This window comes from Papaver somniferum, chromosome 3 (assembly GCF_003573695.1).
Source record: "Papaver somniferum cultivar HN1 chromosome 3, ASM357369v1, whole genome shotgun sequence".
In the NCBI taxonomy this organism is placed as follows: domain Eukaryota; kingdom Viridiplantae; phylum Streptophyta; class Magnoliopsida; order Ranunculales; family Papaveraceae; genus Papaver; species Papaver somniferum.
This window is the reverse complement of record NC_039360.1, coordinates 143,137,888-143,147,915: the sequence shown is the minus strand read 5'-3', so window position 1 is coordinate 143,147,915 and position 10,028 is coordinate 143,137,888. Positions and strand designations below refer to the sequence as shown.

General features: G+C 36.7%; 2 protein-coding genes across 2 annotated transcripts; one reads left to right on the top strand and one right to left on the bottom strand.

The window, feature by feature from the left end:
* Positions 1–3,725: 3,725 nt before the first annotated feature.
* Positions 3,726–8,631, bottom strand: LOC113360054 (methylmalonate-semialdehyde dehydrogenase [acylating], mitochondrial-like). The gene is made up of 19 exons (XM_026603605.1): positions 8,572–8,631; positions 8,307–8,357; positions 7,900–7,974; positions 7,593–7,754; positions 7,201–7,279; positions 6,930–7,084; positions 6,761–6,824; positions 6,407–6,486; positions 6,223–6,288; positions 5,991–6,041; positions 5,656–5,807; positions 5,467–5,557; positions 5,195–5,275; positions 4,846–4,923; positions 4,682–4,717; positions 4,523–4,566; positions 4,362–4,440; positions 4,084–4,174; positions 3,726–4,000 (listed from the first exon to the last, which is right to left on the bottom strand). Exons 1-19 carry the CDS (start codon positions 8,629–8,631, stop codon positions 3,891–3,893), a joined length of 1,605 nt encoding a protein of 534 aa, XP_026459390.1. The 3' UTR covers positions 3,726–3,890.
* Positions 8,632–9,156: 525 nt separating this feature from the next.
* LOC113360053 lies at positions 9,157–9,714 on the top strand. The gene has a single exon (XM_026603604.1). It carries the CDS (start codon positions 9,157–9,159, stop codon positions 9,712–9,714), a length of 558 nt encoding a protein of 185 aa, XP_026459389.1.
* Positions 9,715–10,028: the final 314 nt, after the last annotated feature.

Sequence of the window (10,028 nt, the reverse complement as noted above, 5' to 3'; positions counted from 1 at the left end):
AATCAACAAGAAATCAATTGACTACAAGAAACAATAAATAAATCAATTAAGCATTTCGAACACCTCAACAAACAGTCCAACATCCAGGCATGGTTTATCTTAGGTAAGATCGATAGACCAACTAATTTCTGCTGTTTTTCATTAAGAAAATAGGTTAGATTCGTCAAAATTACTACTCTGTTTACCATTTCAGAGCGGTGTACAATTAGGTCGAAGATGATTTTCCTAGCTGTAATGTAAAGCCTCCTGTAAATCTTCTTGTATCAATTGATCCTGCCCAGTCAGCATCACTAAAGCCATGTAATGTAAGAAGACCTTTGGAAAACAGTATACCATAATCTAGGGTGCCTTTTATGTATCTTAGAATTCGCTTGGCTGCAATAAAGTGTTGATCAGTGGGAGCTTGCATATAAAGACATACCTGATTCACAGCAAAACCAATCTCAGGCCTCGTCCAAGTAAGATATAGAGCACCCACTAATGATCTGTATTCACTTGGGTCTGCTAATGTAATTTGTCAGTGTTTTTTGTTTTTTTAATTTCATCACAATTCGATTAAAATGCAAGCCGATTAATCGTTAGGCCAAGTCCTATGGTCTTCTAATCTAGCATCTAGATTAGAAGACCATGAGTCCTATGAGACTGCTAATCTAGCAGCTAGATTAGCAGTCTACGTCAGCTGGGAACACTGCCCAACGTTGTTTGGTTCAGCGCATTTCAGCCGTCAGATCGAATTTTGTGATTTTTGTGAGCGCTGAACCGTTCAGCGCTATGGTCACTTTTTCAGCGCTGAATCATTCAGGCGTTTCAATCTCGCTGCTAGTTGAACTACCAGCACTTGATAGGAGAGAGAGAAGTAGTGTTAACTTTTTCCCAACATTTTATTTTGATTTGCAACACTTTTTAGTCAATCTAACAGCTCAATGTAGCCCATATGGATTAGCCTTAATTTTCAAAATTGAGATCATAATCATAATCATGTATATGCACTCCCCGATTTCATTTATGATCCATAAAATCCATTAAGTATCGTATTAGTCTTCTTGATTCAAACTAGACAACTCACATATCTGAAATCAATCGGTAACACCATATCAGCTGCTAACTATGCTTCAAAAAACAAAAAAGTTGGCTAACTGATGAACTCTAGAAAAACAGAGAGCAACAATTATTACCGTTGCAAATTCTAACCATATATGAACTGTACTTTTTGGGATCAACTCGGATTTCCATGGCTGCTAGCAGGGGGTGTCGGATCACTGCGGAGGGTATCAAAACACATATAGGACGAAAACAAAAATCCTCGATCCTATATAGATTTGGCATCCTTTCTGTTAATCTATTAACAATGTTGCGAATTTCGGTCAATACCATGTACACATTCATCTATCTAGTATATAAATATGTATTAATAATGCCTTACTTTTCTGTATAAAGATTACTAGATTGATACACACACATCAAAATTAATTGTTTCAATAGTAATAGATTGAATTTAAATTGAATAATTTTGATACCATTTGATAAATTTTGATATGAAAAGAGACATTAAAAAGTCTACTCACCATGTTTTTATCTCCTTATAAACCGTTCGACTAAACTCATGGGTTATGACATATAAGTGATGTGGATATATATCCAAGTAATGTTGATATTCATGTGTTGTCCTCAACTTCGCCAAGTGTAATGTACACAATGTTAGGTTTGGCTTGTTTGTTTTTCTTGACGATGATTGTTTAGTGATTGACTTTATGGAAATTAACATTTTAAGAATTTTAGGTACATTTCAAAAAGACATCTATCTAGTGCAGTTTCTGATTACATCTAATTGTGTAAACCCAAATTTGCTACAAAAAGTAGTAAGCATTTCATACATGAGCTGGCCAATTTCATGGATTAAATAAGAAGGCTATTACTAGGACTTCACATTTCCTTAGAGGGGCGTCATCTAATAGGACAAAAACGGATCACCGATAAGTAATATCAAAAACCCTTTATCTCAAATAATTTTGTAATGACTAAACAATTCTTATTTAGTTAATTTTAATTTAATTTAATTAGATAAAAATTAAATTAATGAATTTTGTTGTATACTTGGTGAATTCTGGGACAAAGTTTTTGTGGGAAGAAAAAATGGCCCTAAAATAAACTTCTACGGTTGGAAATAATCCAAATTTGGACGTAAAATCACTTCTACAGTTGGAATTAAAAGGAACCTGAACGTAAAATGAGCTTCTACGGTTGGAACTAATTCAAACCTGGGCAAATAAAATTCTACGGTTGGAATCAATCCAAACCTGGACGTAAAATTACATGCAAATAAAATTCTACGGTTGGAATTAATCCAAACCTGAACGTAAAATCCTTCTAGTTAAAGGGTAATCTAAACATTTTGTATATGTGTTAAGATATCCCATAACCACTTTTTTGGACATTAAAAATCCAAATGACGCCCCTCTATTGGAGTGTGACGTCCCAATAATAGTCTTCTTAAATAATGTTGTTTAAGTTCACCATTTGTATACGTAAAGAATTTAGTGTTGACCCGTTTTAAATTCAGGTTATTAGTATCTATCACGCAAGAGATAACTGACATCCGTTTTTTTTGTGTGTATAAAGAATTTGGTGTCGTGCGTTGAGAATACAATAGTACAGTATAACTTTAGTGCACTTTGAGAAAAGAAGTGGTGTTTAACAATACCACAAAGTTTTGTTTCTGGAAGAAAAAAAAACTGATATAAGATCGTTTCAATATATATCTCTTTACCTGAAAAAAAAGAACAAAAGACTGCAACATCGTTTCCAGTAATTCAAACTTACTTTTCTTTGTGTTGTAATGGGGAGAGACAGACTCGCACTCTCAACCTCACAATTGCTCTGTTGTACTTGAAGAAAAACCTCAAATGGAAAAAAATCATGGGGTGAGAGAGGCTCGAACCTCGACCTCAGGATTACTCTCTAGCTATGAGACCTACGAGCTAACCAACTGCGCCACCACCCCAAGTTGTTGAATTTAGAATCCAAAATTAAAAAGTTCTAATTTGGGTGGCACAAAGTACTACCAAGTACCAACCATGGTCCTCGCGGAAGTCCAGAAACTCTTTTGGTGTTGAAAGAGGAAAAGCCAAACCTCCTGGGATTTCTTTAACAGCCTCATTTCGGATTTCTTTACTACAATCTTTATTTAGAATATGGTCACAGCTGCTGTTTCTAATCCTCAGCCTAGTTGGTTCCCACCAGCATTTAGACGCAATCAAAATAAATGTTGATGCTTCTCCCTAGGACGGCAAGTTTGCTTGTGCTCCTATTGCAAGGAATAGTCAGGGGGATGCGTCACTGGTGCAAGCACAAGACTTGGACTGTCAACCATCCCAGCTCTCGCGGCTGAATTGTCTATAAGTTCTGCTTTTTTCCAGGGTAATCATTGAAGGAGACCATTGGAAGGTTATTGATGACATTAAAGCTTCAACTAGAACAAGTTCTTTTGGAATATAATTGTACTCCTTATATAGCTAACACTGCTGCTCATGCTCTACCGGTCTTTGCAATTTCAAACAACGTCCAACACTGGTGGACTTCATCACAAATTTCGGCCTGCATTCTCATCTCAACACATGGCACGTCGAAGATCGTAGTTAAAGGTCAAACACATTGGTACAGTGACTGCTAGCATCACATCCTCGCCTCACTCCCCTGTTTGACAAATGGGTGAAACCCCAGTTCACTGCGCTTCTTTTTTTATTCTTATTGATGGAACACCACATTTTAATAACAGAGAAAAGGGAATTACAAGGATAATGATTCATGAACCCTGAAGCCAAAATGTCCCAAACTATATTGCAATTGGTTTTGTTTTTGTTCACATAATCCAAAGAAAAGATGGAAGGGTTTTAAGATTTTTGAGATGTTGGCATAGCCAGAGATACTCCTTGACTTGGTAAATCCTTCCATTGTTGAGTCACAGTTTTGATCTGTGTGTAAAATTGCATACCGGCTTTGCCTGAAAGTACAGGGTAAAGATTTAATCATTTTTGACAAAAGCAGCAACAGAACGCACATCTAAAACACCAAAAACACCCTCACCATAGAAATTGAGATCACCAGCAAAAGATGCCTTCGCTCCAGTGAATGAGAAAAATGGCAAAGGAACTGGTATTGGCACGTTAATACCCACCTAAGAAGACAATTGGACAAAGTTCCATTACAGATCACAGTATTCATGATTGAAGCCGAATCCAAGAGCAAAAAACTCGAATCAATTTTATTTTCTCAGTAATTGAACTAAGCAACTGTTTTGATTTTCTATACTAGGATAAGTTATTGGATCTACAGAAAAAAGTATAATTAAAGGGTTCACAGACCTGGCCTGCTTCAATATCGTTCTGGAATTTCCTTGCAGCAACACCAGATGTGGTAAATATTGATGCTCCATTACCATATCTATGATACAACAAACTCAATTATAATACATGAACTCAACAAAATTAGCGGAAAAGAGAAGCAGTCAGAGATTGAGAAATACTTGTTTTTGTTGACAATGTCAATAGCCTCTTCTAGGCTGTCAGCCTAATGTTGGATGGGAAGCAAGAAAGACAAAAAGATGTTAATAAACTTATAACTTGATCCACAAAGAGGACTTGATATTGAAACAAATATATCATTGGTAATTAGCAAATCGTACCTGCATGCAAAGCAGAACAGGACCAAAGATTTCCTCCTGTCCGACAAAATAGCATATAAATTACAAACTACAGTCAATCATTCTTTCAACAGAGAGTCAATGAAATTCGGGCCGGTTTCATTCCAAAAATAACAAAAAGGATAAAGATAACAAGAACTGTCTACCTCATAGCACTCCATGTTGTTATTTACATTTGATAAAATGGTAGGACCGACAAAGTTGCCATTCTCATAACCCGGAACCTATTTTGCATCAAAAAAGATTAAACCTAATTATATATCTCAAGCAACATTGCATTGAAGTAGTATGGGAAATGTCTATGTAGAAGAAGAAATCATGCAATCCAAGATACCCTATCTGGCTACCAGTAAGTAAAATGTGACAATCCTAACTTAGGTTCAAGGAAAACACTTAACATCAAGGAAGAAGAAAGTAAGGTCCAGGTAATTAATACCGACTGGGAACAATATTTAATCAGCGTTTCTACTTATTTTTAAGGATGTAGATAGATACCACAACATTTCTCCCATCAAGTACAAGTGTGGCACCACTTGCAACGCCAGTTTGTATTAATCTGCATATTCTGTCCTTCGCCTGTGCATCAAGAAATCATGTTTAAAGCAACAGGAAAACATAGAATGTGATATGCTCATAGAAGTGCACTCAGTCTCTAGTAACGATGTGAACATACAAGACATATTTTGAAAAGAAGCAAACACATTTTAAAGCATGATGGTCAAAATGATTGTTCAGGTTAAATTCTTTAAATTAGAAACTTTAAGTACCTGTCTGCTAATCACTGGACCAAGGTCTGCATCAGGCTCAGATCCAGCATTTACTTTAAGAGAATTGGCACGCTCCACCAGCCCTTCTAACCTGGAAAGTCAGTTATTCAAAAAGTGTATGTCAAGAATTTCGAAGTACAACCTAGAACCCATAAGTAAACAACTGAATGCATTACTAAATCATAATACCATGGTTTTGAGTCTCCAACAAAAACAACTGTGCTGAGTGCCATGCATCTCTGCCCGGCAGCTCCAAATCCAGCAGCAACAAGGGCATTCAATGTAGCATTTATGCTTGCATCAGGCATGACAATAGCATGATTTTTGGCTCCCATATTTGACTGCAGACAGAATTCCGTAAGGTAACTGATTCACTTGGAACTCGAATTAAGCTTGTTTTAAAGGAACATATTGTTTTCGTACCGAACTTTCGTCAGAAAAATAAATTACAAAGGAAAAGCATGAATATAATTAAGAAGATAGCCATTCAGAAAAAATAAAAAGAAGCTCATATTCTAGTTTACCTGAACACGTTTCCCCTTAGCTGCTGCTCTTGCATATATATGCATGCCAGCCTAGAAACAGATAAGAAAAATGAGGAAGTATCTCATCACTATTGACCAATCAAAAGGGGTTTGCAGGAAGAAATGGATGACTAAGTGATGTTTGCACAGAGATGAACTGGAGTTCCATATCAGTCAGTTGAGCAACACTCAAACATAAGTAGCAGTGGTTGTATTCTAAGGTTGGACTTACTGTATTTGAACCAACAAAGGATATAGCCTTGATGTCACCATGATCACAAATATTATTTACAGTGTCCTCCCAGAGTCCATAACAGAAAAATTTATCAGAGAGAGTAAATCTAATCATCCAAATAAACATCCAGGAACATTGCACGACTAATTTAAAAGGCGTACTTCAGCCCATAAAATCTTACGTTGGAGCCATGAACAATGTTTAACACACCACTAGGCAAACCAGCTTCCATAGCCAGTTCAGCGAGTATCATAGAAGCTCCTGAGAGAACAAATTTACAAATGAAGGTAGCTGTAAAAAGCTAAAAAGTAAAGGGAATAGCAGTGAAAGGGAACTTCGTTGCCAGATCCCAAATGGTTAGTGTGGTCACTTAACGACTGACCAGTGAATACTTTAAACTTGATCGTTTCAGCCAATGGATGACATGATTCAAATGCTATATCTAAAGAAGTAATTTCTTATGCTATATACAGAATAGCTAGACACTGCAGTAATTTAAGTATTTGTAAACACGGCAGTAGGAGAGTAACAAAACCTGGATCTTTTTCTGATGGCTTTAAAATGAAAGTATTTCCACATGTAACTGCCATTGGGAACATCTGCAGATTAATATGCCATTGGATAGTTATAAAGAAATGTTTTCTCAGTATTCATGTAAGTGTGGGGAACAAGACAAAGAGTACAGAAGAAACAAGAATTCGTACCCATAAGGGAATCATCGCAGGAAAATTGAAAGGGCATATTCCGGCACAAACCCCTAGAGGTTCTCTGATACTGTAAGTATCGATTCCGTTTGACACATTGGAAACAAACTCCCCCATTTGCAGACTTGCCATTCCACAGGCATGCTCAACCACCTCTGCAATTAACAACCACAAGCTATTAAACAGACACGAAACAGATACATATATATACATATAGAATCCTGCCTTAATAACAAATATGAAATATCTCTTTAAAGAGAAGCACACTAACCTAACCCGCGGAACACATCACCATGGGCATCCTTCAGAGTTTTCCCCTGCTCTGTGGTTATATTCATAGCAAGTTTATCCTGAATCACAAATACAACATCAATCACAACAAATTATCGACTGAAGTGAATATATATTTTGGCTAATGTAAGCAAGTGGTAGTCAAGACTGTATTACAATGGAAGACCTAAGGAGGTCATGGGATTCAAGTACGCGGGGATTGTCAGATGAGCCTAAGTTAACTTCTCGTTAAACCCATGTACATATCTCAACAAATACTGTTAATTTAGTCTTATCTAGAGCTAAGCAAGTCTTATACCAGAGTAGTAATCGCGAATATAAATTGAATTCTAAAAGCAAGTGTATTACTTCAATCATCACTGAATAACTCACCATATCTCTACGAATAAGCTCTTGCAGTTTAAACATTATCCTTTGGCGTGAAGTAATAGGGGCGTTTCTCCATGACGGGAATGCTTGTTTTGCAGCACTAACGGCAGCTTTAAACTCCTCATTTGTTGTCAATGGAACTTGTGAAACAACCTCTTGAGTAGCCTATTCAACAAGTACAACACTAAATCTTCCAAAATTCACAAAAAAAAAAAAAAGATGAATTTCTACTAATATAATTTACCCAAATTTTCTTCAAAAAAAATAAAGAAAGGGAAAATAAATGAATGAATAATAATACTGATCTTACTGGATTAATAACATCAATCGTGGAACTTGCTAGGGAGTCCACAAATTCACCACCAATCAGATTACGAACTCTCAGCTATTAGAAATTTCATTAATCACAAACAAAAACAGTCAACTAATAAGGTCGATCACTAAAAAAAACTCACAACACAATAAATTGATAAACAATTTCCTACAACTGAAAATTAGAGAGAGAGAGAGAGAGTTACAGGAGAAGATTAAGTAGTAGTTGAGAAATGGGAAATTCCTCCAAGAGCAGAAGGAATCTGAGATTTCATTGGTTTGATCAAACTTTTACCTGAAAAAAGAAAATTAATTATTCTTCTTGTCAATTAAATGAACGAATAATAATTTAGGGCTAAGATTCAGCTCTATCAGTGAAGATCATAATGAATAAAACCGATTTACCTCGTCGAAGCGATAACTGCAACATTTTGTTGTTTTTTGTTTTAGTGTCTTCTTCCCATCTCAAAGCACTTCCTATACACTTGCCCTGATCTCTGCCTACTCTACCGTAAAGTGGTATAAGCAGACAATTTCAGTAGTCTGTACTAAGAGTCCGCATGATTATCTAGGCCCACGTGCTTACATTATCTTATGTATGTATCACCGTCTACTCGTATGTTTTTGTTTTTATCTTTCCGGGAATGGTCAAATGATTAGCCGAACCCACGTGTGTGTTCTGGGCAATCTGGAAAGACACGACCCTAGTGAGCAATTCGGAGTACGGCATACGTACGGAACTGCAAATGTATGAGTATTATACAGATTCGTAAAAATCAAATTCGATCAAAAATCCGGTTTAATGGTTCGTGATTCGGCAGTAATACAGAATGGCATACGTATAATTCGTTTTACTAGTTTGAGTTCGGTATGGAAAATACGACAGGCATTGGTAAATAAAATAGTATGTTTTATGTGTGGGGAGCATGATTCGTGACCTAAATTTGAATGTATTCTTAATATACCAAACTATAACACCAATAAATGGCTGGTGCAGTAGTTAAATCTAAGGTTTAGGACGCAACAGGTGGTAGGTAAGTAGGTCCGAAGTTCGATTCTCACCATATCTTGTTTTTGCGAATTTTTTTTAAATCCAAGTATAGTTTGGATAAAGTACCAAATCATATCCGAAGTCCGATTAATTCGCGATTATTGTTTTTGCGAATTACTAACTAGGGGCAGGACTGGTGTAGTTTTTAACAAGAGCAGCTTCTGCATCAAGTCTGTCTTACAAGATGCTATGTACATGTATAACATGGACCTTGTAGTTGAGGAAAATGAAACTAGACCAACTGAAACTGATATGCTCGAAGCTCAGAAGGAGTATTGGGAACCACCTGAAGGAGATAAAATCAAGATAAATTTTGATGGTGCAGCGGGGGAAAAGGATTTTGCGTGTGGTGCCGTTGTTAGGGATAAAGAAGCTAAGGTGCATGGGTGTCAAAACAAAACTATTACTTACTATATAGCTGTTGAGGCAGAGGCGCCTAGTGCATTGTTGGCCGTGGAGTTGGCGACTCGCAAAGAATTCAGAGACACTGTGCTTGAAGGGGACTCGTTAACTGTCATAAATGCTCAGAAATACAAGCACTACAAACCTAGTTGGAGGATACAGAATACTATCAGTAGGATCCGAGACGACCTGATGCAGTTTAGATCAGTGGAATGCAGGTATATTAAAAAGAAAGCCAACAATGTGGCACATAATCTTGCAGCTCTAGCTGCTTCTACCCACACTTCGAACGTGTGGCCTACTTCTCCTCCTTCGTGCATTACTCAACTCATTGAGAGTGAGCACCCCATTGCTGCTTAGTTTTTTTTTTCCCCTTTGTTGCTTGTTGTTTTTTTCTTTTCTCGTTCCAAAAAAAAAATAAAAAAAAATAGCCGAACCCATAGAAGTGGTTGCCAAAGGGGTAGTTCCCAAGATGTAAGAGCAACTCCAATGGTCTATACCAAATTTGTTTTCCAAGCGAGGTGGATAGTCGAACTTAATTTCGTGCTTTGGGGAAACCGAATATCAAGACAAACTGAATCAACCGTTGCAAATTTCTACAACGGGCGCATTTTAACAGAAAAAAAAACGACTATATTTCCTCAACTCTATAAATTCAACTCAAGTTCAATTTT

Coding starts and splice junctions, on each gene's coding strand:
- LOC113360053 (XM_026603604.1), top strand. CDS start 9,157: ATGGACCTTGTAGTTGAGGAAAATGAAACTAGACCAACTGAAACTGAT.
- LOC113360054 (XM_026603605.1), bottom strand. CDS start 8,631: ATGCCGTACTCCGAATTGCTCACTAGGGTCGTGTCTTTCCAGATTGCC. Junction 5,558..5,655: donor GTTGGAGACTCAAAACCATG/GTATTATGATTT, acceptor CTGACTTTCCAG/GTTAGAAGGGCTGGTGGAGC. Junction 4,924..5,194: donor TTGATGGGAGAAATGTTGTG/GTATCTATCTAC, acceptor GATGCAAAATAG/GTTCCGGGTTATGAGAATGG.